A 27,730-nucleotide genomic window follows, 5' to 3' on the forward strand; every position below is an offset into this window, starting at 1 on the left:
TCTTCAGTTTCATGCTTTGTTTACAGCGTTGCCCGTGCCGCCCAGTTGCACAAGGCAGTACCCCGGTCATATAACTTAAACAGCCCTGCTCAACTCCAGCTTCCCTGTGGCGTCTTTGCTCTTATATTATAAAAAGAATCAGAATTGCTCTGTCAACCCAGGAACAACTTTGTTTGGATATGCATTATAAAATGATTTTAGTTGTTCTAAGTCAATAATACCTCAAAGAGGCTCCGTATAAACACTAAGCAGTTAGTATTAAAAGAAACTAATCTGAGTGTCCCTTAAGTTTATTTAATTTTTCGGACAAGTCATTACAGAGCATATTTGAGCCTAATAAGTTGATTGATCTCTCCCTTCTTCCAAAACAGCTAGCTCGTGCAGTTTGACTACTATAAGCGCTGGAAGGCTAGAACCCCCAGCGTGAACTACATTCAACAGGGTTCTGCATCATCACACCTGAAAGAAACAACAACAGTATTGTAAATTTGAATGCTGCTAGGTATCCCTTCACTGTATCTGGCATGTTATTCAATAAACATACTGATGGGGAGCCTCCTTTTGTTTGATTTAAGAAGAATTCCACCAGTTCTTTTCTGGAGGGTCTTTCAGGTAGTCTTTCAGGTAGTTATGACTTAGCACAATTTTTTAACCCAGTTTTGGACCTTCTCACGTGCAATATTGGGCATTTCAACCCTATTTTGCTCCTATTAATACATTTGTTAGTAATTTTCAGTACTTTTTGATCAGTCTGCAAATATTTTTTACCTATACTGGTTCTATAAATACAGCATTTTTAGTGTTTATGAACAAAAAACGAAAATTTTCTGGTAGCTAAACTGCATGCACTAACTAAAGGAGACTGGAGCACACTCACAAGCAAGTGCATAAGACAGAGCATAAAATACTAAAAGTGTTCATGGGCCAAAATAACTTACAATCTATGACCAACCATGGCACTTAATGGTTTCTCCAAGCTGCTGGGTGAGGGAGCAGCAGTGGGTCTGCTGACAGCAAGCCCACACTTCACCTCACAAAGTCAGCAGCAAGTAACTGTTGCTATGCCCTTACCCAACAACCTGGAGAAACTATCTGAGACTTAATTCGAATGCCACAGTTGGTCACAGACTGAGTTCTGCTTCTCATGTGGCACTGAACTTGCAAATGGACACATGCAGCACCAAATGTTCATTGGAGTTTGTGACCCAACTTTCCAACATGTCCTCCCTCCTCACTAAGAACTACAGCCTCCCAAATATGGCTGCTGTCATAACTCCCATTTCACAGCTCGCCTCTGTGTTATCAAACTATTGATATTGCTTTTACCATTATCATCACAACCTGACAACACAAATTCAGTAATGAGCAGGAAATGCAAAATATCGGTGCACTATGGGATTTAAATTCCACTGCCATCTGTTGCAAACTGAGTCAGCCTTCAGTCGGGGCACCATTCCTACATGCTGCTAAGTGCTCATTAGTTCTCTTAATGAAAGACATACAAGATTTTTAAGCAGGTGGATTTTGCAATGTTGAAATCTAGGAGGAAAGTGACATCTGAGAATGTAATATTGTAGCATGAAGACTTTTACCACATGACTTAACATTAGTTCTCAGGGTAACTGTCATTTTCCATGTGGTTAAACCCACCTCTCATCAAAATTTAGTGTTTCACTGAGGGACCCAATGACCTGTTAGATGCAACATAAAAGAACTGCCAGGACCGAAAGTTAACACTGTTTACAATAGAACCCAAAGTTTGTGGTGCAATGGTATTTTGCACTGCTTACTCTCAAAAACTGTGTTGACAGGGTTATGATGGTGCTAATTATGAAAAATATCTTGTTTATAATAACATACTTTCCAGCAATTATTTGTGCATTGGGAGGAGAGGAAGCAGGTCTTTCCATGCAGCTGTGTGGTGACGGTTCTTGTATCTTCATGGAGACTTGGTATTTACAGTCTGAAAAAAAAAAAAATAATACTATACTAATAAACATGAAATTTTCACATCTTGTATCATGTGTTGCTGCCTGATGACCTAGTCACAATAGGGTGTAACAGTAGTGAGGTGAACACTTGGCAATATTAACCAGTCCTAACCTCCCCACTATTAGCAATATCAACCAGTCCTAACCTCCCCACTATTAGCAATATTAACCAGTCCTAACCTCCCCACTATTAGCAATATCAACCAGTCCTAACCTCCCCACTATTAGCAATATTAACCAGTCCTAACCTCCCCACTATTAGCAATATCAACCAGTCCTAACCTCCCCACTATTAGCAATATCAACCAGTCCTAACCTCCCCACTATTAGCAATATCAACCAGTCCTAACCTCCCCACTATTAGCAATATTAACCAGTCCTAACCTCCCCACTATTAGCAATATCAACCAGTCCTAACCTCCCCACTATTAGCAATATTAACCAGTCCTAACCTCCCCACTATTAGCAATATCAACCAGTCCTAACCTCCCCACTATTAGCAATATCAACCAGTCCTAACCTCCCCACTATTAGCAATATTAACCAGTCCTAACCTCCCCACTATTAGCAATATTAACCAGTTCTAACCTCCCCACTATTAGCAATATCAACCAGTCCTAACCTCCCCACTATTAGCAATATTAACCAGTTCTAACCTCCCCACTATTAGCAATATTAACCAGTCCTAACCTCCCCACTATTAGCAATATCAACCAGTCCTAACCTCCCCACTATTAGCAATATTAACCAGTCCTAACCTCCCCACTATTAGCAATATCAACCAGTCCTAACCTCCCCACTATTAGCAATATCAACCAGTCCTAACCTCCCCACTATTAGCAATATTAACCAGTCCTAACCTCCCCACTATTAGCAATATCAACCAGTCCTAACCTCCCCACTATTAGCAATATTAACCAGTTCTAACCTCCCCACTATTAGCAATATTAACCAGTCCTTACCTCCCCACTATTAGCAATATCAACCAGTTCTAACCTCCCCACTATTAGCAATATTAACCAGTTCTAACCTCCCCACTATTAGCAATATCAACCAGTCCTTACCTCCCCACTATTAGCAATATTAACCAGTTCTAACCTCCCCACTATTAGCAATATTAACCAGTCCTAACCTCCCCACTATTAGCAATATTAACCAGTCCTAACCTCCCCACTATTAGCAATATCAACCAGTCCTAACCTCCCCACTATTAGCAATATCAACCAGTCCTAACCTCCCCACTATTAGCAATATCAACCAGTCCTAACCTCCCCACTATTAGCAATATTAACCAGCCCTAACCTACACAGCGGTTACTATTTCAACAGCAATTAATAGATAACCTTCCGTTAAATTAATGTCGAATGATTTGCCAAACTACTCAGTGAATAATTCCACTGTACGCCCATATGGTGCCCCACAAGCCCTAACACCCTGGACCACCTCGATCCTCCGCCCCTGCTCAAGATTCAGTGATTGTGACAGGTAAAGGTAAAGTAGGGGGGGTGCGACAGTTATTAATCTATTACCTATTAACGCTGAAAAAAAGTGTACCGTGCTACTTCAGATTTTCTTCAAGTCTACAGAAAATTTCAGCAAGGATATATATACCGTGAGCATGATAAGAAAAGGTAAAGTTCGGGGCATACGCTGCAGCTATTATTCTTATTATTTGCAAAACACTCATGAATTACTCTATTAGCACAAGGAAATGTATCTTGCTATGCTTCAGATTTTCTTCGTGTCTACAGAAAATTTGAGCGGTGATATACATAACTACTGTCAGCATGATTTAATGGTAGGGGTAAAGTGTGGGGCATATGCTATAGTTATTATTCTTGTTACCGAATTCAATCAATCTATTAGCACAAGAAAGTGTATATCCTGCTGCTCCAGATTTTCCTCGTATCTACAGAAAATTTGAGCGGTGATATTACCTACTGTCAGCATGATTTGTATTATAGGTAAAGGTAAAGTTTGGGGCATATGCTATAGTCATTCTTCTTGTTAGCGAATTCAATCAATCTATTAGCACAAGAAAGTGTATCCTGCTGCTTCAGATTTTCCTCGCGTCTACAGAAAATTTGAGGAAAGGTATACCGATATTTCTTCCTCACTGGAACGGAGAGCCTGGAGACATTTGGCAGCCGAGGCCCACAAAGAAATTTCAACAGGTTATTTTATCTTCACCTTCAGTGTGCTGCGGTCCGCGGTGATATGTGGGTGTGTGTCTGGTGTCATTAGGAATATACCGCTTTGTTGCAGTGACCCAGTGTTGGAGACTCACACGCCCACCCATTATTATTTCACTTCAGCAGCCTCCATGAAGCATTGAACACCCAGCACTGTGTATGTATATTAACCTTTAGCACTGTTTATGTTATGTGCATCCACTCACAAAGGTATTTTAATGTATCATCTTTGTTCATTGTATTTAAATAACAATGACATATATACGTAAATATTTAACTGAGGTAATACTTCATGTTATGAATATCCAACTTAATTAAATGCTATAATATTATAAAAAAAAAATCTTGTCTTCATTGTGACAACTTTCTCCAGTAACGACAAAGGAATTCCTAATACATATCTGCAGTTAATTTCCTCACATAAGGACAAGTAAATAATACGAGAAAGTCACACAAGAACATTATTAGACTTCCAAGATAAGATTTGTGAGTACATTCAGTGTGTGTCACAGTGTGTGTGTGTGTGTGTGTGTGTGTGTGAGAGAGAGAGAGAGAGAGAGAGAGAGAGAGAGAGAGAGAGAGAGAGGCATTCTATGGCACGAATCCGTTTTATTAATTTCCATCGTTTTTACTTTATTGCGCAAGAGATGTTTGAAGGTTGTATCCTGGCACCGACACAAGGCGGAAGCACCACGTACGTACAATACATGATCGCCATGGGGTGACGAAGGAATTTAGGTCCACATATTCTTTAACGCATCGAGCTCCCATTCAAGGCCACTGAGAATAACCGTTTTTTTTTTGTTTTTTTTTTTTTTTAAGGGTGATTTGACCGTCCAAGGCGCAGACGTCATGTAAAACTATCACTAGCATTACAAAACAGTCCATGAATATCCCAGCAACTTATACAAGGGTCTTTTCAAGGAAGCGACCTGAGGTGCCGATACGAAGAACACCAGCTTTAGAAGACAAACAAATGAAGTGCAAACGTAAGACTTCACATACCAAGCCGCCAATGAAGCCTGTGAATTCACTATAACCCAATACTTAGGAATCAGTGTGAGAAAACGAAGGAATTACTAGCCAAGGAAGACAAACGAATGAAGTGTATACGTAAGACTTCACATACCAAGCCGCCAATGAGGACTTATATGAACTTATTACGAAAAAAATTACTGGCCTAGGAAGACAAACGAATGTAAAGCAATTCAATAACCTACATACTCGCAGTGAGGAGACGAAGGAATTTACTGGCCAAGGATGACGATTAGAGTGTAGGCCATATACTTAATTAAGACCACGTACCAAGCCGTCAGTGAATACCTATATGAACTCACTACATTCGCAAGATAAATATATTTGTATACAGACCCGCTATAATTAACAACAGCATCATCCATCACGAGATTACGATCAGAAAATCAACGATCCTGTTATCTCTCGTATCTCTTGAGATCAAAACCGCAACAAAATTATGATAAACTCTGAAACTTGAATTTAAATGAATAACAGAACACCATTTATCAAGATAACCGTATGCGTAGGACAACAATACTGATATTAGCAGGTCTTGGGGGTTCCATCACGTGGGCTGCATGCCTAAATATTTACCATTATTAGTGTTGGTATGTACACTCACAGGCCATAATTACTCCTGCACAGACTCCATATCAGTGCTAAGAGGATCCGGAAGTGTTATCTCTAGAGGTTAAATGATCACTAGTGGGTGCATTATATAAGTATGTCGTTGTGGTGGTGGTGGCGGTGGGCGAGGAAGATTATGACACCACGAAGATATTATTCTTAAACGTCTCGGGCTCCCATTAGGTACGACTATTTTCCCAGGGCACAGCGCAGTTTAACCGGATTTTCATGGGTGGTTTTTCCCGTTCATGGCGTAGTAGAGGTCGTTTTAAACCGTCACTACGATCACGAAACATGGATGCGGGGTGGGGTGGGGGGGAGTGCAAGAGTCAATGTTCATATTTTTAAACGTACCTGGCTCCCATTACGATTATTTTCCAAGGCCACGGCGAAGATTACCCGTGTTTCCTACAGTGATTTTCCCGTTCATGGTTGAGAGGTCGTGTAAAACTCTCCCTAGGATGACGAAACAGTCCATGAATAGCCCAGCAACTTCTACTACGAGAGGCTTTTCAAACAGGCATATACTGAGGTGCTGATACTAAGATTACGGGGTTCAGCTAGTGAGTCCTCTAGCGTAGCCGTCAACAGTTCAGCCACGTAAGGGCGGAGGTGGTTAAACGAACTCATTGTTGTTGATTGATCTGAGTGTTGTGTGGCGCAACAGGTAGAGATCTGACAAACCGACGAGAGAGAGAGAGAGAGAGAGAGAGAGAGAGAGAGAGAGAGAGATTTTAACTTGTATGTATTCGAGACGCGGAAGAAGAAAAAGAAAAGAAAGCTTGGTGGGGTCGATGCGGAAATGAGGTTTCTATGCACGCTTCAAACACAACAAGATTCCTGTGTGCGTGTGTGTGTGTGTGTGTGTGTGTGTGTGAGAGAGAGAGAGAGAGAGAGAGAGAGAGAGAGAGAGAGAGAGAGAGAGATTCAAGGTCACTGGTTTTTCGCTCACTAATACAAACGCAAATGTCAATTCTAATTAAAACAAAGAGAACAAGGTTGACACTTTTTTAAATAACATTCATTACGCTTTAAAGTTGAGAGAGAGAGAGAGAGAGAGAGAGAGAGAGAGAGAGAGAGAGAGAGAGAGAGAGAGAGAGAGAGAGATACAAAAGGACTGAACGTTCGCCTTACCGTTCTTTGTGTAAGCTTGCCAATAATAAATAATTCTCTCTCTCTCTCTCTCTCTCTCTCTCTCTCTCTCTCTCTCACACACACACACACTCAAACACTCACACACATACACAAACATCCTTTCCGGAACTAGTATACGATGTCCTGAGAGAGAGAGAGAGAGAGAGAGATTTACATAGATTTCCATAGAAAAAATCAGACCACCACGAACCCCATGGTCAGACTTGGTGGTCAATCACTATTAAGTAGTAATTTTACATTAATCAGAAGAACGTTAAACGTTTGATTTCTACTACGAAGAAGTTGATTTTGAAGAAGTGACGGGAAGGAGTATTTTTGAAGACTGCGTCGTACGCGGTGGGCTTATTCATGGAGGGGCTTCCATTCTTCTATTTCAAAATTTGGTGCAAAAAAAATTTGGTGCAATCTGAGATTTGTACACCTGCGCAAAGTGTACATTCGTGAAACCATTAAGTATTTTAAAACATTCGATCAGTTTTCCTCCGGGCGACGTTTTTCAAGAGAGAGAATTAAGGGGGCCTTTCCTTTTTTCTTCGTAGGATTTGTGCAAGGAGGATCGTCATTTGCCGCGACGCTGAACACGGGAGACCAAACTGTACCGCATATTCCAAGTGGGGGTCTGACTAAACTGTAGTAGAGAGTATTACATCTTTATTCTTGAATACAAAGTTGACGCATTGAACGCTTTTGAGTTTAACGCCGCGCATTTCGTATTCGGCATCTCCCATCTATCCGACCAAGCTGAATTTTGCAAATCCTCCTCTTGGAAACTACTGTCTTCGTCAGTCGTCGTTGATGTAAATAATGAAGAGCACTGGGCCAAGGACTGCCCTGAGGAGACGCCGCCACTAAGACGCCCTCTGAGAGTTAAATCCGTCGATCACTACTCTTTGTTGTCTGTTGCTCAACTATTTGCTTTAATTTGTAAAGTAATTTATGATGCGGGACTTTATCAAACGCTTTCAATCAAGATAGACTATCAATGAGTGGCTTTCAAGGTAATTCACATTTTGTCTCTAATTATGCCCTCAAGTAAGTTAGACTAATGGGCCTGTTTTTCCAATCTGAAGGGACGATGCCTTGTCGCAAGGACATATTGAATACGGTTGTGGGGGAGAGAGTATTTTCGCTATTGTTTCTTTGAGGAGATTTGGATATACTTTGTCTGGTCGAGGTCTTTTTTTTTTTTTTAGTGAATGGAGAGCTTTAAGGACTTAATCGGTTGTTATTTCAAAATTAGGCAATGCATGCTCGAGATTCAATAGTACTGGTGTTTTTTACTCGTCGCCTGGCATCATTATAAAGTCTAATGTTTTCGGGCGTGCTTTGTTCTTTCTTTAACCTGTAAAACAATTTTCTCTCATTGACTGATTGTTTAATTTCGCTATTAAACCACGGTGGGCTTTTATTAGTGTGTTAATTTCGCACAACACAAGGACGAATGTGTTCTGCTGAGTGAGTAAGTGATTTTTTTTTAGCCAGAGGCTTTTGTATTTCTGTTAGTTTTGTCGGATTTTCCTACGGTTAGCTCTTTGAAATTTATAACAAGGTCGAGTATATTATTTTGTCGGGAGGTTAAAGTCTCCTAATATAGTGAGTCGCTGTTATTAAGTGACGCTTAAGACGCTGTACATTTCAAGGTCGTCATCGAGTGATTGCCCGGGAGGTCTGTAGGTGACAGATATATTTAAGTTGACTTTTGCAATGTTTACTCGTACGCACAAATGTTCAACGTTACTGTTTCCCGTGTTTTTTGTCGTGGGTTGCATAGCTTTTTTTGACATAAAGGCGACATACCGCCTCTACAGTTTACACGATCTTTGTTGTTAAAGCAAGACATCTCAGTTCATCAAATTTGTTTCTTAGGCTACGCGCATTGAAACAGGATTTTTTAAAGTTATCTAGAGGTTTAGTATAGGGGTGGTGGTGGTGGATCACGGATCGGTTTGGGTTTGTTGTGATGCACGGCGTCTATTTACACGGGCGGGGTGGAATCCGTCCCTGTGAAAGAGTTCATTTTGTCCATAGAAATTGTCCCATGCGTTTAGGAACCCAAGTCCGTGGTAGAACTCCTGAAATCAAAATGTTAGGGGATTTAGTCTTATACTGCTGGATGAGCCTTGTGGATAACAAACAGTGAATCATTAGTAGCCTGGGGAGATCTCCTCAAGAGCAGCAGTTATGTCGTCGATCCCAGCACCAGGATAGCAATAGTTCCGTCTTCGACGAGGAACTCTGCCGCAGAACTCAACGACCTGCTGGCGAATCATGGAGTCACCCACCAGGAAGGTGCTCTCCTGCTCGTCCTCCTCCTCCAGAATGGCAAACCTGTTGAAGCAATGAACAGGATAAATCGCTTGTCTGGCTGGCTTGGCTCCATTCACGACGGTGCATCCTCCCGTTGCGTGGTGTTGTCCGCTGGTGTCGACTTGGCACCACAGCAACGTTAGCCTGGATGAATTCCTGCAAGGAGGCAACAGTGCGAGAAAGCTCTTATTTTATTCTGACCTGCTTCCATCTTCTCTTCTTGCTCCTGCAGTCTTGTCTCGAGATGCTGCCTGGTGAGAGAAAGCTCTATTATTTTATTCTGGCCTTCTTCCATCTTCTCTTCCTGCTCCTGCAGTCTTGTCTCGAGATGCTGCCTGGACAGACACAGTCGGCAGACAGCAGAACGCCCTGTAAAAAGTGAGCTGAGAAGCTGCGCCATCTTAGCTGAAATTACAGTGATAAAAACACAGAGAGAAGGGGATTAGGAAAGGGGGTGAGGTGTGTGAGAGGTAGTTTAGTAATGGAGGAAAAGTGAGAGAGGAGGAGTAGGAAGGGATGTGAGGTGAGTCAAGAGGGAAAGAGAGGTGTGAGATCGAGGAGGTTAGGAAATAGGTGAGGTGGGAGAGAGGAGGAGAAGGGAAAGGGAGGCGGTGAGGTGTGTGAGATCAAGGAGGGTTAGGAAATAGGTGAGGTGGGAGAGAGGAGTAGGAAGAGATGTGAGGTGAGTAAAGAGGGGAAGAGAGGCGGTGAGTGAGGTGTGTGAGATCAAGGAGGGTTAGGAAATAGGTGAGGTGGGAGAGAGGAGGAGTAGGAAGGGATGTGAGGTGAGTTAAGAGGGAAGGAGGCGGTGAGTGAGGTGTGTGAGATCAAGGAGGGTTAGGAAATAGGTGAGATGAGTGAGAGGGAGTTTGGGAAAGGAGGTAAGTGGGAGAGAGGAGGAGTAGGAAGGGATGTGAGGTGAGTGAGGTGTGTGAGAACAAGAAAGGTTAAGAAAGAGGCGAGGTAAGGTGGGTGAAAGGATGGGTAAATAGGATGTGAGGTAAGGTGAGTGAGGGGGGAAGGGCTTAGAAATATGTGGAGGTGAGGGAGGAGTAGGAAGGGCTAATCCTCTAGGGGATGAGGAGGAGCAAAGGGATGTGAGGTGAGCGAGGGTGGGGGGGCTTAGGTGAGGTGAGGGAAGGGGTGTGAGTGTTAATCCTCTAGGGGATTTAAAGAGGGTGTAATGAGGAGGAGAAGATTGAATCCTCAGGGAATTCAAAGGTGGGTTGTCGACACACCCAAATCACGCGTGAGACACTCGGGGAATAAAAGTCATCACGGGGACACGAAACACTCAGAAACCCAAGCACAAGCACGACTAAACACCCTCAAGTCACTCGCAAAAGATAGAGAATCAGGGACAAAGGCGACGGGACGGGGAGGGAGCTGCTTGGTCATACAGTCTTACGTTAACGCTTACGATGGACGAATTTGGAGCTTAACGCTTTTCTAAGGGAACAAAGAACAGAGCCAGGAGTCATGCAGGTATACAAGAGTCCTCCTCCTCCCCCTCCTCTTTGTTGTATATACTTCAAGCACGTGGACTTGCCTAATGAATAAAGGACATCACAGACCTCTCGTCTCCGCCCTCACCGTCCCGCTAAGGTTTAATTGGGTAAGGAAGCGCCTGAGGGTATTAATAAAGACGCCTCACACCTCCCCTGCCCTGCCTTGCCTGCCTCACCCCACCCTGAATCGCTTTGCCCTACCTTTCATTACCCTCCCCCTACTTCCCTGGCTCCCTCAAAACCCCGAACCTTCCCTTGTTCTCCTTTCCCCACCTTACCTAACCTTCTGTGACTCCTATCCTACCCACTCTGCCTTATCTTACCTTACCCTCCCCTGCTTTCTTTTTTCTGATCTCTTACCTCCCCTCTGCGCTCCTTTCCCCACCTTAATTTACCCTCCTCTGCCTCTAATTCTCCCCTATTTTCCCTCATCCTTCCTCCTCTCCTGCTTCCCTCTCTCTGATCCCTCCATGCTCTGACCCCTCCTCCTCTCCACCCTTTCACTCTTTCCGTCCTACCTGGTGATGACATTCTTCCCGGAACTTGTGCAGTCATATGGTTTACCGCGCGGCCCGTTCACACCAGTCTGGAAAACAATGGGTGACTCAGGTTAAAGATGTGTTACGAGGAAGGTATAACTGATGGCAAACGTTTACTTAGGTGTTGATGAAATATAGAGAAAAGTTACTGCTCGTATTACCTATATTAACGTGTACTTGTGTGTGTGTCTTAGCATTTTGTCTTTGCTGAAGTAATATAAATAGAAAAGTATGTCATGTGATTTGATACTGCTGGATGTAGCACTATGCCTTTTGCGACTGCGCTTTATTATGTTACTTTCCTTCATTCTCGCATTCCTGCTCTACTCAATTGCTCTCTCTCTCTCTCTCTCTCTCTCTCTCTCTCTCTCTCTCTCTCTCTCTCTCTCTCTCACACATACGATCTAAAGAAAGGGTGTTCTCTCTGCACACACACACATAGTCACACAATCACATAGTCGACAATTGCTGTCAAGGCGAAACTGTCAGTTACACTCAGACGAAGATTGCTACCAATGCGAAACTCAACTTAATATTCTCTCTCTCTCTCTCTCTCTCTCTCTCTCTCTCTCTCTCTCTGAGCTTCCTGTTAACATGTATTTTAAGTTCACATGACAAAACCTTGACGGGGAGTTGAAATGCGTCACTGTCACGTTAAGGAAAAATAAGTTTGATCTATATATAACCAGACCCGTATTTTTTTTTTATTCCAAGCGTTAAAAAAGTAAATAACAAGAACAAATTACATCATATAAATCTTCACAAGACTTTGATGTTGACTATTTTCATGTATAAATATGATAGGTTTTTTTTTTTTTTTTTTTTTTTTAATCAAGGTTTCATTTACAGTGTTCGTTTTCAGACAAATAATAATAAAAACACTAACTTAACATGATAGTTAGCCGAGTTGCCATTATTTATATGTACGTGAGGAACAACGCTATGAGGAGGGATGAGTAATGAGTAGGATTAATAATGAGGGGTGAAAGTGGGTTGAGGGAGGGAGGAAGCGGGCTGTGGAGGGACCAAGCAGAGGGCCGGAGAGGGAGGGATCAGTCATTCACATTCACTCAGTAGGACGAGGGGCAGCGTGGCCTTCACATCCGGTGCATAGTGCAGGCTGAGAGAGAGAGAGAGAGAGAGAGAGAGATACAAAAGGACTGAACGTTGCCAATGATAAATAACTCTCTCTCTCTCTCTCTCTCTCTCTCTCTCTCTCTCTCTCTTACACACACAAACAAACATCCTTTCCGGAACGGAGTATTATACAGTCTGTTGAGAGAGAGAGAGAGGCTCGTCCCCTTCAATTACCACCCAGGCCTCACATTCCATTTAACTGTTGCGTGTATTTATCTGTTTTGCATTATTTCTTGGTTGACTTTTAAGGTATACATTTGGAATAGGTAACCCTCATCACATTGTTGCCATCCAGCCCTCACAAACTGTTACGTGTATTTGTGTTACTGCATGAATTTTTTGTCGTTTTATGGTATGCACTATAACCCTCATCACCTTCAATTGTCACCCAGTTATCCCATGCCCTTGTACGGTAATTGTTATGCATTTCTTTGTCCACTAGGTAGTCCTCTAATGTTATATTCTTGGATCTCCATTGCCCTACTTGCATTCATTTAGGTACTGCATTACTTTTTGATCAACTTAAGGTATCCACTATGTAACCCTCTACTGCCATATTCTTGCACCTTCATCAACTGTTACTTGTATTTATTTGATGCGGTAATAGGGAGAGCCGGTATGATTCGGACACTTTTTAGAAAAATATTTTTAGAAAAAGAAGTTTAAGAAGTAGTGTAATTTTGTTGATTTCAAAATGTTCCTCCATCATTTGGCTCTTTAGGCTGCTAATATGACACTCGTAGCTATTTCCAGTTTTCAGAAGTAGGTGATGAAAGACAAGTTTCTAAATCGTCCGAACCATCCCCACCCGTGGTGATGGTTCGGCAAGGGAGGTGGGATGGTACGGACACTCATAATACTCGGCTTAATATTTATATAACTTAAGTTTCATTGGCTAATAAACAAGATTATATCTTCTACAAAACATTTGTATAAGGACAAAAGTATCCTCTTAATATTTAGAGGGGAGAAAAATAAAAGGAGAACTACAAGAAATATCTCAAAAATTTTGGTATTATGGCTTCCTTCTCTTCTCACAAGCATAATATCTGAATATAAATCAACCAAAGTAACCTTTTTATAACCGTTGCAACACCTATAAAGTTTAAATTGATATAAATTTAATAAAAATCATGAAAAAATCAACCGTCCGAATCATCACGACTCTATAAAAAGCAAATGTGTGGTCACACTCCTTTTCCAGCACGAGAGCTGGGTGATCGTGTTTACGGGAATACCTTCGCCGTGCATCGCTGCGTCACCGAAATAATTTACATCTCGCTAATTGGCACGTTTCTGAAGTGAGAGCTTACGATACACCCTGAAAATATTACATACGAGATGCAAAAAAACATAAAATAGGACTTGCATCGAAAATAACAGCTCTGAGGGCGTGGTTGTCCCTTTGAGGGCCAAGGCAACAAAGTTTTGCACATTCACACAAAATCTCGCGGCACTCACTCCCATACACTTTACAATAAGTGCTATGGCCGGACCATCCCACTGTCCGAATCATCACCGCTCTCCCTACTTTTTGATCGGATTTTGATACCCATTAATTTAAGTAACCCTCAAAGGCTATATTCTTGCATCTTGTATTCCTTTGTTGCGGTAGTATTTTCTTGTCGACTTACGGTATTCCCTAAGTAACCCTCTAATGCTATATTCCGTTATCTTTTACTCGTATATATTTCTTACTGCATTACTTTAAATATGCTGAGTTGAACGATTGAGGCGCCAATGGAGCTGCATCGGCAAAATGCTCATGCAGCAATGTTTTAGAGGATGTTGTGGGTTCGGGTTTACACACTGAATCACAACAGGCTGTGCTGAGGTGTAGAGTATATTGTGCCAGAGCTCAGGTCGTGTGGCACGAAGCAACGGTGGAGGCGCTGGGAAAAGGATGGCATGGACGCTATAGTGGGGCGACTTGACGTGCGCGAAGGTTACGAAATGTGGGTCACTTGAGGACCAATGCCTACGTGATTTCTCTCCAAAGGATTTTAACTTTTCCATCATACTAAGAAAATAATGATAAACACGTACTATGACCGTCTCCACACAGACACTGCTTCAAAGGTGCTGCACAAACTCAGTGGATAGACAAGCACATAAATCAAGAACCCGAGTGACTTAACAAGCCCAGAGCGAGCCTCGTCTTAGCCCTGGCTGACAGGCATTGAACATATCCTGGTGGGGTGTTCGTGCCTCCCCACCAAGGCTGCAGGGGCGAGACAGAGCCTCCTTGTGTTCAGGCAGTAACCCTACACGCGATGCTGGCGCTACCATGTGGTGGCAACGTTTGCGCTCTGTGCGAAGTATAAGCAGGCTGCTCAACTATCACAAATGCCTTGGATAAATTAATGTCCCTACTTCGATGATTATTATTATTATTATTATTATTATTATTATTATTATTATTATTATTATTGTTATTTATTATTATTATCATTATTATTATTATCATTATCATTATTATTATTATTATTATTATTATTATTATTATTGTTATTTGTTATTACTGTGACCATTTATCATACCTTTTGGGTCTTAATGAGCTTCCACCTAATGAAGAAAATATACCAATATTTGTAATAATAATAATAATGGCAATACTAATAATAAATTACATCTGTTCCATCAGGCCTCCAGCTAAGTAATCAGCCAGGGCAAGATGCGGTGGCGGTGGCTGTGGTGGTCAGCGGTGGTGCTGTGTGGGCTGCAAGCCTTGCTGGCCTCGACGGCAACAGCCGAGGAGCAGATGGACGCCCTAAGCCTTGGTGCGTGTGACTGATTGAAAGTACTTAATAAATACGTATGGATGCTCTGTTGGTTATGTGTCCTCTATCAACATTTGAAACTCTCTCTCTCTCTCTCTCTCTCTCTCTCTCTCTCTCTCTCTCTTGAACATGGATTGCCTAACTTTGTAATAACTACCGATGAAGTCCTTAAAGCTCTCCAATCCCTTAAAACAAATAAAAGTCCCGGACCTGACAAAGTATATCCCATACTGCTTAATGAAACAGCGAAATTCTCTCCTCCCTCACAACCGTTTTCAATATATCCATGTGACAAGGCATCGTCCCTTCTGATTGGAAAAGGGTAACGTGACACCGATTTTTAAGAAAGGACAAAAAAAAAAAAAAAAAAAAAAAAAAAACAGGTAATTACAGTCCCATTAGTCTAACTTCAGTTGTAGGTAAGCTACTCAAGAGCATAAGTAGAGACAAAATTGTGAGTTACCTTGAAAGCCACTCATTAATTGGGGATTCACAACATGGCTTCCGTAACAAAAGATCCTGCCTATCAAACCTACTGACCTTTAATAATGACCTCTTCTCAGTTTATGACATAACCAAATCATTGGACATAGTCTATCTTGATTTCCAGACAGCGTTTGATAAAGTCCCACATTATAATTTAAATTACTTTATAAATTAAAGCAAAGCCAAATGGGTATCGACAGTCAAGTACACCACTGGATCGCGAATTGGTTGAGCAACAGACAACAGAGTGGTGATCGACAGATTTAACTCAGAGTGGGCGTCGGTCACTAGTGGCGTCCCTCAGGGCTCGGTTCTTGTCCCAGTGCTCTTCATTATTTATATCAACGACGTGGATGTTGGACTCAATAATCGCATTAGTAAATTTGCAGACGACACAAAGAGTGTTAACTCGAAATGCGTGGCATCAAACTCAAAAGCGTTCAATGCGTCAAGGACCTGGGTGTCAAAATCACGTCAAACCTCAAATTTTCACAGCAATGCATCAATGCAGCAAATAAAGTAAACAGAATGTTGGGCTTCATTAAAAGAAACTTTTTATTCAAGAATCAAGATGTAATACTTCTGCTCTACAACAGTTTAGTCAGACTCCACTTGGAATATGCGGTACAGTTTTGGTCTCCCCACCATGCAAAGGACATTGCTAAACTAGAAGGTGTTCAGCGTCGGGCAACAAAAATGATCCCTTCCTTGCACAACAAATCCTACGAAGAGGGGCTTTCCACCTTTAACATGTTCTCTCTTGAGAAACGTCGCCTCCGAGGAAAACTGATCGAATGTTTTAAAATACTTAATGGCTTCACGAATGTGGACAAATCAAAATTGTTTATGATCTATGACACTGCTAATGAGGAACAATGGCACAAAACTTAAATGTAGACAAGTAAATTCAGACTGCACCAAATTTTTCTTCATTAACGTTGTAGTGCATGAATGTAATAAGCTCCCACATTCAGCGGTCCAGTGTAACACAACTGACTCCTTTAAAAACAAGCTCGACTGTCATTTCCTTCAACTTAATATTAACTAGAGTTGAAATGCAAAGTTTTGGAGCCATCTGATTAATGTAGAATCACTTAGGTTTAAGGACAGACCACCTAGTTTGGACCATGGGGTCTGTGTGGTCTGATTTTCTATGTAAATCTCTCTCTCTCTCTCTCTCTCTCTCTCTCTCTCTCTCTCTCTCTCTCTCTCTCTCTCTCTCTCTCTCTCTCAATGACACACACACACACAAAGTAACAAATTTTCCTGTTCATCATTTTGCTCACCAACATGGACATATTTAACAGTGGCCAGGTCAGTAATGACCAATACTGTTTTCAAGTTTGAAGGAACTATTGTTTGCAGAGAAAGCTATCTTGGACCTGCTAACTCCACTCCTGGGGGATGTGACCACGGCTCTCCAGGGCTTCATTGACATCGGCAAGGTCGGGATGGGCGTGGTCAAGTTCATCAGCATCATCACTGACCAGGTATGGCTCTTGACCTTCCCAAGGCACCACTTTAAAAAAAGACAACACCATCTCACGTGACAGATGTTAAGGACTCGCGCCAACGGCTCTGCTTGTCATCATCCACTAGTGCAGACCACGGGAGAGGTTTTGATTGAACCATGAGCCAACTCTCTGACATCTGATTTATACTGACATGGTGAGGCTGAACAGCTTTGGATCAACTGCCTGGTCCTCACATCAATTTAGTATTTGATATAAATAAATTTTAGCTTTATAGAGAGTCTCTCTCTCTCTCTCTCTCTCTCTCTCTCTCTCTCTCTCTCTCTCTCTATATATATCTATATATATATATATATATATATATATATATATATATATATATATATATATATATATATATATATATATATATATATATATATATATATATTGTATATACTTACAGCATAATAGCAATCATTAACCTAACAGAGAAATCAAACAGTTAGATCTAAGGCTACCAGTATCATGTGTTATTTACTTTAAAAATAAACATGCAAGTGCTATCACTTGCTCTGCATCTATAATAATAATTTAAAAGAATATCCAGAACATTCAGTCTGCATGCTAACTTGTTTTGTGTATCAAAATCTATAAAATTAAGTAACCCAATGTTAAACTAAACTTGCTTGTGCACATTCACTATCAATATCAATAGTCAGTCTTCATACATTTTTAAATAACTGGTTTGCATCGACATTATTTAGAAAATAATAGTTCATAAAATTTGTATCAGTGATAAAATCAAATGTGATGAGCTTTCCTGCAGACTGAGGGTAAATTAATTCCTAAGAGCAAGACCCACCACAGACGTGTCCCCAGGCAGGCCTTTTATTACTTGAATGTAAGTAAAACCGAGTCAACCTTCATCTGAACCTTGTGCCAGTGTGTGTGGCCAGAGTTAAGTCTTTAGTCTTTAGTCCATGTTTGAAGTCTTATGTTTTTGTCCCAAGTATAAGTTGCCTTTTGTTTTCTAGTTCCTATTGTATGTTAGGCTTTGTTTTCTTGTTCCAATTATGTGTTGGGTTCAATGTTTTCCTGCCACATATAGGCTGTCTTTTCTATGGCAGTTAGGGATGTACTCAATACTGGAAAAACAACACTTCATTCATGCCTACCTCCAATAATGATAGGCTTAAATATTTGTGTGGCAGAGTGCATGAATCACGGATATGTCATTTGACCTGAAGCTGAACACAGGACTCGGTATTGTATGTAACATATGGGACACTAAATGATGCTAGTGGTTTTACGATGCAGCCATGGCGTGGGTCTGAGATGACAATGTTTGAATGGTGTTGGAACATGCATGGAGGCTGTCACAGCTGGATCATAACAACAGCCATGATGTAAACGTTTGGGTGATGATGCACACAACCTATACGCAGTGGTGTCTGATTGCTATACAAGTTATAAGGCATATTATGCATGTAAATGACACAATAATGCATATATGCATTTGATTATGAAAATTTTGAAATAATCTTTTTGAGAAAAAAGTTTTGTGATCCTGAGCTAAAAGCAGGAGTTATGATACCAAGAACATTTTAATATATGAATCTGAGGGAAGAAGAGCGGTTCCACAATATTGAGGATCATGCACTCGTAAGTTCATGATATTATGGAACTGCAGGAATATGATCAGCAATCAATTCTTTATATTTTAGATGTGTCGGGAAAACACTCAAACTCACAATATTAATACTCTTCCAGTGAGCACTGCTGCAGCTCCATAATTTTTTCAGGGGGGTGTGTAACCCTTCCAGACTCATTAACTTGACTTTTCTAATGATATGCTTCATGGTTGTATGAGATCTACAAGATTTAAAATAAAAAATTTCAGTGTAAAGAAAACTATAATTTAATAGTGAAAACAATTAGAATGCTTTGTTCTCAGGCACGTTTGATAGAATGTGGCAATGGCATGGTGTGGTGCCTGCATGGTGTTTCTTGTATATTTTGTGGCTGCACTAACATGTATATTTTGTGGCTGCACGAACAATGCTAATTAACCTGAAAATTCTGCTGCAGTGAGTTTTTTTCAGTGACATGTAAAGAATTCAGCACATTTGGGAATCTGGCAACAAGTTGACAGAGTAGTTGACAAGTTCAAGAATGAACACCATCTTGAGTAGAAGTTTCTGTGCCATCTTGGAAATATCTACTCGCTTAACCTCAAATCTATATGATACCAAGCCATTTCAACAAACGTTGTGATATAATCTAGCCAATGACACTCATTAAGCATTCAGAGGTCTCTTTCTACTGGGAATTTTCTTTACAGATATTCAGTCTCAGTGCAGAGGACATGAACTTTGGCTCATATGTTCCTTTGGCTGACAGGAAAATGTTGGCAATGTTTGAGGTGCTTTCTGATCGCCTTGACCAAATGGAACACGGTGTAAGTATACATTTTGTCTGAAGCGACATGTAGGATATACTATAGTCTGTTCACTTAAGTCTGACCCAAGCTGACAACAAACTTAAGCGTATTTGCAAGGTGAATGCTGATTGGCTACTGCTATGGCTTCCAAGTTTTCTTTCACCTCCGTTTGTGTTTATCTCATGCAGCACTTTCTGATAATCTGCACTGTGCTTATGAACACGCTTAGGTTTATGTTGTCAGCTTGGGTCAGACTTAAGTGAACAGACTTTAATAACGATTATGTAGTGCCTTCTTAGTGATCAGGGTTAGGCTGTTCTTGACTTGTTAATGCTACTTAGGGTCAATATAAATATAAGGTATGAGCTTCAGCAGTTATATGTTAATTTTGACTTGCTGATCAATAAAAATGTTTTGATCATGGATGTATATATGGGTTGTTTGATCATGGATGTATATATGGGTTGTTTAATTGTTGAAAACCTTATCTATGGGTGAATATTTGTAGGGGGAAAGTCACCATAAATATTAACACTGAGTAAACTTTATCGCATAATTACACACTGCCATATTAATGCTGGCAAAACTTTTCCTCAGGTGAATGGAGTTGCAAACTCCATGAGAGACCTTGCCAACGGGATGCAAAACATGGTGCGCTGGGAAATTGCCCTTAACACCATGGAGGAATATATCCGGCCCATCAATACTCTCTACAAGAGATTCCGTCTCTACCAGCGCATGAAAGACAAGGTAAGAAACCAATGTATGTGTACTGATTTTTAGCTGTATATCAATATTACTTGAATTTCTGCCATTCAATCACAATTCTTTACAGCATGTGCTCACAGTTATTTCTTAAAATTCAGAGTTGGGTGTCTGGAGGTTTTCTTTTCAATATCAGTTTCCTTTCTGTTTCCTGTGGGTATGATAATCCTAATCCCCCTTTTTGTATAATTCAGTGTCCAACCCTGTGACTGGTGGTCAAGGATTTGTTCATCAGATACAAATGGTTACTGTAGGTCTCCCTGAGGTGGGCTCCTCAAACAAAGACACTTTACTAACCCTCACACTAAGTGCTATTCTACTTATGCAGCTTGTATAACTAAGGCCTGGGAGGGTGTGCAGTAAGGTATCAGTCAGGACTGATACAATATGTTCTTCTCAGTTTCATCCACCTTCACATCATGAGAACACATGTGGTTCCAAGCTGACAGGCAACAGAGATGCTGATTCACAGAACTAAAGTACTTAAATATTTCATGTATCAATTAATTCTCTCTCTCATCAGATTGAGGACCACACGCTTATGGACTTTGCCAATGCTGTTGTCTCCCATGACTCTACTTCTGTCATGTCTCTGATGGGACGCCTGCACAGCATGGCTGTGCCAAAGGCAGCGCATCAAACAGCAGCCCTGGGAGGTGCAGTGGTGTGTTTCCTCATTCTTTTAGTACCTTCTTGAATATCATTTAGAAACTATTGATTGGAAGCAATTATGAGGAGTAACATTCTTTTTACACTCTGTGGAGATTAACAGTCTTCTTACAGTCTATTTCAGCTTGGAATGTGAAGGGAAGAGTTACCCGAAAGATGGTACTACAAGAGAAACTGATAACTGAAAACATGGATGACAGCAATCAGCCCAAAAAACGTTCACTTCGACCGTCCCTGTTCCGAATGTTTCAAGATGCCTTGAGGGTAAGTTTCCACTTCCTACACAGTTAGAAACTGTTTTACTACATAAAACCTTTTCTATCCTACTTACTGTCTCTGGTTGCAATATATAAATTAGTCTCAAACATATGATTTTGCTTTTATTTCATATTATCAACACAATGTTTCCTGTCAAAAAAATCCTATACATATTTGTCTTCCTTAAAGCTATGCCTTCCTTAATGTTTAACTTTTAAAGATATTCCCTCATTTTAAGACCAGCACAATTACACCACTGAAACATACCTCATCAACCTGTCTATACAAAGAGCAAAATACTACACAACATGCATATGACCACCATGGAACCGAAATCCTGGAACAAGTTTAAATCTTTGTTTCTCACCTTCTGCTGAAGGGCACACTATTTTTAGGTTATTACTATTATTATTATTATTACTACTTACGATGTGCTCGGCAGGGTCATATGATCCCTTGTCAAGGGAAAGTCAGTTCCATTATTTGATATGCACACACGCTCAAAAGACACATTGACACAAAATGATGGAACTGCAGGACTATGCTCCGCTCACTCTGCACGCTCAGCAATTACTTGAACAAGTATACCTGCCAATGTTTTTTGTGTTGTTTTTACACATGACCTTTCTTTCTTCCACTAATACTTTCTACAAACAGTAACTATTTCCTTTATATTTTCTTCAGGATGAGTATATTCTACTATAGCACTGTTTTCCTTCCAGACCAGCAACACCTGTCACCTATACCAGTCACCACAGCAGCTGATGGAAGGGTTGCACATCATCCTCGCCCTCACAGAGGCTCGAGGCTTTGCAATGCTGGAGTTTGCATGGATGCTTTTAAGAGTGTATAACGAAGGTAATCAAATAAAAAGTAGTGCAGTTAATATTTAATTTCCTAGCATAAAAACTAATTCTTACTCTGGAAAAGGATATATGGATATGATTTTAGTTCTATGAGCTAATGGTTCAGAAACTGGTAAGTCTTGCTTTGTTGTGCCAGTTTCCACCTAGCCAATTAGTTGTCTGCCCTGACTTCTATTATTTCTGGGTTGCCACTCGTTACTTTGGTTGTCTATTACCAGTACTACTTGTGATATGACTTCTCCAAGATTATTCCTTCATTAGAACATCTTCATCAGTTGCCTGATCCATGATGCTTGCTTCCTATTTTAGTTTTATACCCCACATTCTACCCTCTATTCCTCTGTGTGCTTCTTGGCAAGGATAAATCCTCTGTACATCACAAACAACGAAAGATGTGTGAAATATGTGTGCATCATGGCTGCAAATAATTTATTTAAAAGATTATAATTTCAATGCTCTATGAAGGCAGGGGGGGCTAGTCATGCAAAGCATGATGCAAAGTACTGCCATTGTACTCAGAATTACAAAACCTTACTGTCTGATAAATGGCAGGTTTTAAACACACCAAAGTAATAAATAATAAATGCTTTTATAAACTTGGTTTCATGCAGTTAAGTACTGAGTCCAGGATATTACATGTGATAATTTTCTCAATCTACAGGAAACTTTACAATAGAGCAGGAAGTGGCAAAGCAGCTGTACCTGCAGTACTCAGCAGATATTTTGCATGAAGCAAAAACTGTGCTGGAACAGTTACCTCGTGACTTCTACAGATGTGATCCACGACACCATCGGGAAGGGGAAACGTATATCCAGTTGACCGAACTTCTGCAAGTAAGTTGAAAAGTTACATGTTGAAAATTTTGAGCAAAAATGAAAGGTGGTAGGCATAATTTTGACATTCATGTAACTGTAAAGCCAAAAATATTACTGAAATTACCTGAACTTCATCTGATAACTTAAAATCAGTGGAAATACCTAAATTCAAGCCAAGTATTCTGAACTTTTTTCTTGCAGGGCTACATAGAGAATGAAGTTGACATGAATTCTGATGGTTCATGCTCACAAAAGTGTGGGTATTATCAGCATGCCCAAAGCGAAGGATGCTACCTGCCCAGCTCCCAATACTGTGGCAAGCATCGCCGCTGTGGAGGAATGATACACGACTGTAGATTTTATGATGCAGATGCCACAGTCTGTATTTCCAAAAATCCCTACAGGAGGTATGATTTCATTGCTTATGAAAACCGTAAGCATCTGGGTAGTCGCCAGAGATGTGAAGGCACCGAAATGAAGGTTGATTCATGGTGGAGATTCCTCTATCACTGTTCCTATTGCTTATGTCTCTGTGATGATGGAAACTCTCCTTCAAGTGATCGCTACATCAGTCTGGTTCCAGCAATTAGTGACATACAAAACAACATGGTAAGCAAAACCATGGATTACCACCACATTGATTTATTAATGATAAAAATAAATATTTGAAAATATATGTTGTGATGGTCATGATACTTGAGTCAAGGCTTGATCTGCAGGTAGTGACTGGAGTGAAGTTCACCAAGCAGAGGCAGGTGATCCACATCCAGATACAGCAAGGACAGGCTCTCCCCCAAGGGCAGATCAACAGTACTACCATTCAGTGGGTAAAAACTAAGCCCATTCAAGTTAAGAGGTAAGACTGATTTTCAGATTCAACAGCAATTACTGTCATTGTCATTAGTGACTACTGAAGCAAGGTAAGAATGAAAAAAAAGGGGTCATTTAACCAATTCAACTATACTTTGGAAAGTAGTTGTCAAAGGGATGCTCCAGACTTGACCTCTTATGAGACGGGAAATGCATCTCTTTAGAGTATCCTTTATGACATGCAGGAGAATACAGGTACGTATGTGTGTCTACTTGTCTTACCCATGTCTCAGAGGGAATGATAAGGTGTTAATATAAACCATTATATTTCAGTGAGGCGTACACTGAAGGCCAAGACTACAAGAAATTGTCTTTTGAAGATCGAAGCATTGATCTGGACCGACTGGAAGGACCCAAGGATCACGCTGTTACTGGTGTGCGCTTCAGGATGCTTGGCTCACACATTAACTTGGAGGTAAACCTTTGCCCAAGAGTATTCATATATGACTGAATAGTGACTATTTTAATGCCAAATTGAACTGCATAACTTCTAGGCAACATAACTCATTTTAGGAAGAGTAAATGTTCATTTATATTTAAAGTGTAACGTTTCATCATTGTAAGTAACTTGATTTTAGGTGAAAATCACTCCAATCAATTACACAACTGGGGTAATGCAGCCTGACAAGAGTTACTGGATCAGTAATGACAACACTCCTGCCATGGCAAGAAGTCCACGTGGAGAACTTCAGCTCCACTCCCCTGATGACCCCACAAAGTTCCCCGCCTTGTCCAAGATTGACTCCCGACCAGACACCTTCATGCGCTTTGTTCCCACTGACCGAGTGAAGGATGTTGCTCAGCTCACTGTTCCTTTCTTTGACTCTCAAACTGTGGCACCAGCCCCTGGCACTTGGCTGTCAGGCATAGAACTCTTCCATAAAGGTCAGCCTGGATCTGGAGGCTTCTTAGCAATGAAGGTCATGAACTATGACATGACCCTATACATGGAAGGCAGCAGCAATGAACCCAGAACTGTAGTGTTGCCTGAGTCTCAGTAGCTCACTACTACCACTTCAGTTTATTACAGAACCATTTAAAGATGGATTGCAAGGAACATTTTTTAAATGTATATTATATTGACAGTAGTATTCAAACAATAAAAAAATAGATTTGAATTTTACAGAAATGTTCAGAGTGTAACTTTGATTCTGCATGCAATACATACCATATCTAAATAGGGCACAAAAGTAAGTAAGATTATGATAACCCTAAAAGAAAAAAAAAAAAAGAAAAAAAAGTTGAATTAATTAAATAATAAATAATTCCATAAAATAAAATAAAAAAATTTATTAATTGTTTGTTTGAACTTGACCACAATACCAGGCTAAAAAAATACCATAATACAGGTATACATTAGTTGAACCTTAGAGAATTATCTTATCAGCTGCCTGTTTTTTTCTCAAGACTTTGTGTATGTTTGTATGAACGTGCGAATGCATGTGCCTCTTATATATTCAAGCTTTTGAAAAGGATTCCATTTTTTGTTTAAATATGAACCTAATAATTTGGGGGTGAACATAGTGTGATTATTTGAGTTTGACAGTTCATTTGTTTTCCTTTGAACTATCTTATACGTACTTCAATCCAATTTCCCCTTCCTACCAGAAGTGGGGCCATAGGTGTTCCTTAATCCAGTGGGAGCAACATGGATAGTGGTGGATTGTAACACTTCAGAGACCTTGATTTATATGCATAGTTACAGCTTACCAGTAGGAAATTTATGAATTCCTGGTTGACTTAAGGTGCCTATTCTGCATTCCCTCATTCCCTGAGTACATACTATCTTAGTTCCACCTGTGTCCTCGTCAGGTTACCTACACCAAAATCAACACATGTGGCTGAATCCTAATTACCTCCCACAAATATCACATTCCGGTGAACTGTCTTCCTTCATTACCTAAGAGTTATGTATAAATCACCAAAGTTAACGTACTTATCCTGTAACCCTCCTCCGGAATTGTCTAAAAAGTATACTACGTAAGAGGTACATACCAAGGATAGACACATATCATTCATTGCTTTCATATACAGAAAAAAATTACATAATGAACTACTAATTGTTATGTAATAACCACTGCATGCATATTACACCCCCATTATAGTGTGTACAGCAAACTTGCTTTCTAGAGCCATTTCCAAAAATAAATATTTGAAATGCACTCCATCATGCTTTATTTTTCCACATTATTATTAATACTGATCAGCTGTCTAAGCATACTTCTTGGCTCATGGTGATTATGAAACTCAAGACACAATATTCGGTATTCAGAGTGCGCTTATGCAAGTCGTTTCTTTAGCTTGAGTTTAGGACGGGTATTATACACACCAGACATCCAGGACACTGGTAAATAAACATACTATATAGTAAATCAGCGAGATTTATTGTCCTTCAGAAACTCTGGCCACCTCTCATATGAGCAGTCTCTACCACACATTCCTTCTCATGATTTTTCTAACTATACTCTGGGTGTTCCTGCAGTCTCAGGTGCTGCCTATATGCTACAACTTAGTGGGGCTGGATTACTATTATAGTGGGTCTAGGCTAACCTGGATGACCTAGGTTACTACGCTGATACTTTGATTAGGTTGCCAACTCAACCTAACTGGTGGGAATAACTTACTTCTAGTTTAGATCACATTTTTTTATTAGATTTGTTTAATTCATATTGACCATAATTTACAAACAGCCATGTTCCTTAGTAAAATATAGGTCAAATTCTTCCTCTTCAAAAAATGATCAAACTAAAAACGGCTATTTTCCCTCATAACATATATGCCAGACACCTGTCTATGCACAAAGCTTTACCTGAAACAAGTTAGAAAAAACACAATTTAACAATTTTTCTAAACATTTACTTCAGTCTATTGCCATTTGTCTGGTTTAACACCCGTTGTGGTGCAGAGTGTGGCACTATTATTTACAATCCATTTTGCTTACCACAGTTTTGCAAGATGAATTAGAGGAGTTTATAATCACATAAAAATACACTATACATAAATAAAATAAACCCTTATTGACCCCTTTTAACCCTGCTTCCCTCCCTCCCCCTCTTGCTTGCACACTCATAAATTACTCTCGCTCATTTAGGCTCCTGGAGGCCGAAGAGGTGAATAGCAGCTCAATCCAGACCCAGCCATGATAAAACTCAAATACTAAACGATACTTTAGGCTTGAAAAACATGGCAGACACACAAAAAAACAGCAACATCACAGTACCTCATGAAATTTGCTATCCGGGCCTTCCTATCCTTCTATGGGCCTCTTCTCTTTGATAACCCATTGAAAAATGTCCAAAAGGCAAGGAAGTGACAATACTTACCATGAATTTCCTTCCCCTGAGCAGCTCCAGCGGCACCTCCACCCGTGTGTGCAGTGGCAGCCTCAATGAAGCTCAAGTGTCACCCAAGGATTCGAGTCCACAGGGAAACGAACTCCAACTACTAATCAAATAACCACGTTGATCTATTCAGCTTAGTAAGTGCTTTGTTCTTATTCCTTTGATGATATAGTGAAGAGTCCTAATAGCAAGGGAATGACGTACTATGGAACTCCTCCCCGTTATGTAGCACCAGGAGGACGTAGATCTATCTATATCTAGTCGAAGCCCCAGTGATCAAAGCTCCAATGATTCAACTCCACGAGAAAACGAACCCCAACTACTAATTAAATAACCATATCTACTCAGCTTAGTAAGTGCTTTGTTCTTATTCCTCTGATGATATAGTGAAGAGTCCTAATAACAAGGGAATGACGTACTATGGAACTCCTCCCCGATATGTAACACCAGGAGGACGTATATCAATCTGTATCTACTAGTCAAAGCCTCAGTGATCAAAGCTTCAATGATTC

General features: G+C 40.5%; 2 protein-coding genes and 1 long non-coding RNA gene across 15 annotated transcripts in view; 2 read left to right on the top strand and 1 right to left on the bottom strand.

Annotated features, from left to right (window-relative positions):
* LOC127008865 (coiled-coil domain-containing protein 102A-like) overlaps nt 1-556 on the top strand; it is a 59,548-nt gene extending 58,992 nt beyond the window's left edge. For 9 of the 10 annotated variants that reach the window (XR_007761392.1, XR_007761394.1, XR_007761386.1 and 6 more), the window contains one exon: nt 372-556. The gene's annotated coding sequence lies outside the window, so the exon portion shown is untranslated. The remainder of the gene's footprint in view (nt 1-371) is intronic. The other variant, XR_007761388.1, reaches the window with a different exon arrangement.
* Nucleotides 275-27,365, bottom strand: LOC127008868 (uncharacterized). 3 transcript variants are annotated; one of them, XR_007761396.1, is made up of 5 exons: nt 27,201-27,365; nt 22,949-23,019; nt 11,316-11,383; nt 1,861-1,963; nt 275-459 (listed from the first exon to the last, which is right to left on the bottom strand). It is a non-coding gene; the product is annotated as an uncharacterized LOC127008868 (long non-coding RNA). The 3 variants fall into 3 exon arrangements; XR_007761398.1 differs by lacking the exon at nt 27,201-27,365 and adding an exon at nt 27,098-27,119; XR_007761397.1 differs by lacking the exon at nt 27,201-27,365 and adding an exon at nt 25,046-25,075.
* On the top strand, nt 4,173-24,996 carry LOC127008864 (uncharacterized). Of its 2 annotated transcripts, XM_050881247.1 has the most exons (14): nt 4,173-4,340; nt 15,118-15,253; nt 17,105-17,229; nt 18,020-18,094; nt 19,535-19,651; nt 20,231-20,383; nt 20,922-21,062; nt 21,182-21,331; nt 22,048-22,183; nt 22,853-23,025; nt 23,209-23,616; nt 23,727-23,863; nt 24,151-24,292; nt 24,456-24,996. In XM_050881247.1, the coding sequence occupies exons 2-14, from the start codon at nt 15,148-15,150 to the stop codon at nt 24,876-24,878; spliced, it is 2,286 nt and encodes a 761-aa protein (XP_050737204.1). In that variant the 5' UTR covers nt 4,173-4,340; nt 15,118-15,147; the 3' UTR covers nt 24,879-24,996. The 2 variants fall into 2 exon arrangements, with proteins under 2 accessions (XP_050737204.1, XP_050737205.1); XM_050881248.1 differs by lacking the exon at nt 18,020-18,094.
* Nucleotides 27,366-27,730: the final 365 nt, after the last annotated feature.

The sequence above is a fragment of the Eriocheir sinensis genome, chromosome 39 (assembly GCF_024679095.1).
Source record: "Eriocheir sinensis breed Jianghai 21 chromosome 39, ASM2467909v1, whole genome shotgun sequence".
NCBI classification, from domain to species: domain Eukaryota; kingdom Metazoa; phylum Arthropoda; class Malacostraca; order Decapoda; family Varunidae; genus Eriocheir; species Eriocheir sinensis.

Excerpts from the sequence above, each read along its gene's own strand:
- LOC127008864 (XM_050881247.1), top strand. The coding sequence starts at position 15,148 with ATGCGGTGGCGGTGGCTGTGGTGGTCAGCGGTGGTGCTGTGTGGGCTG. Across the intron at positions 22,184-22,852 it reads TTTAAGAGTGTATAACGAAG|GAAACTTTACAATAGAGCAG; the intron begins GTAATCAAATAA and ends CTCAATCTACAG. Across the intron at positions 23,026-23,208 it reads AGTTGACCGAACTTCTGCAA|GGCTACATAGAGAATGAAGT; the intron begins GTAAGTTGAAAA and ends TTTTTCTTGCAG.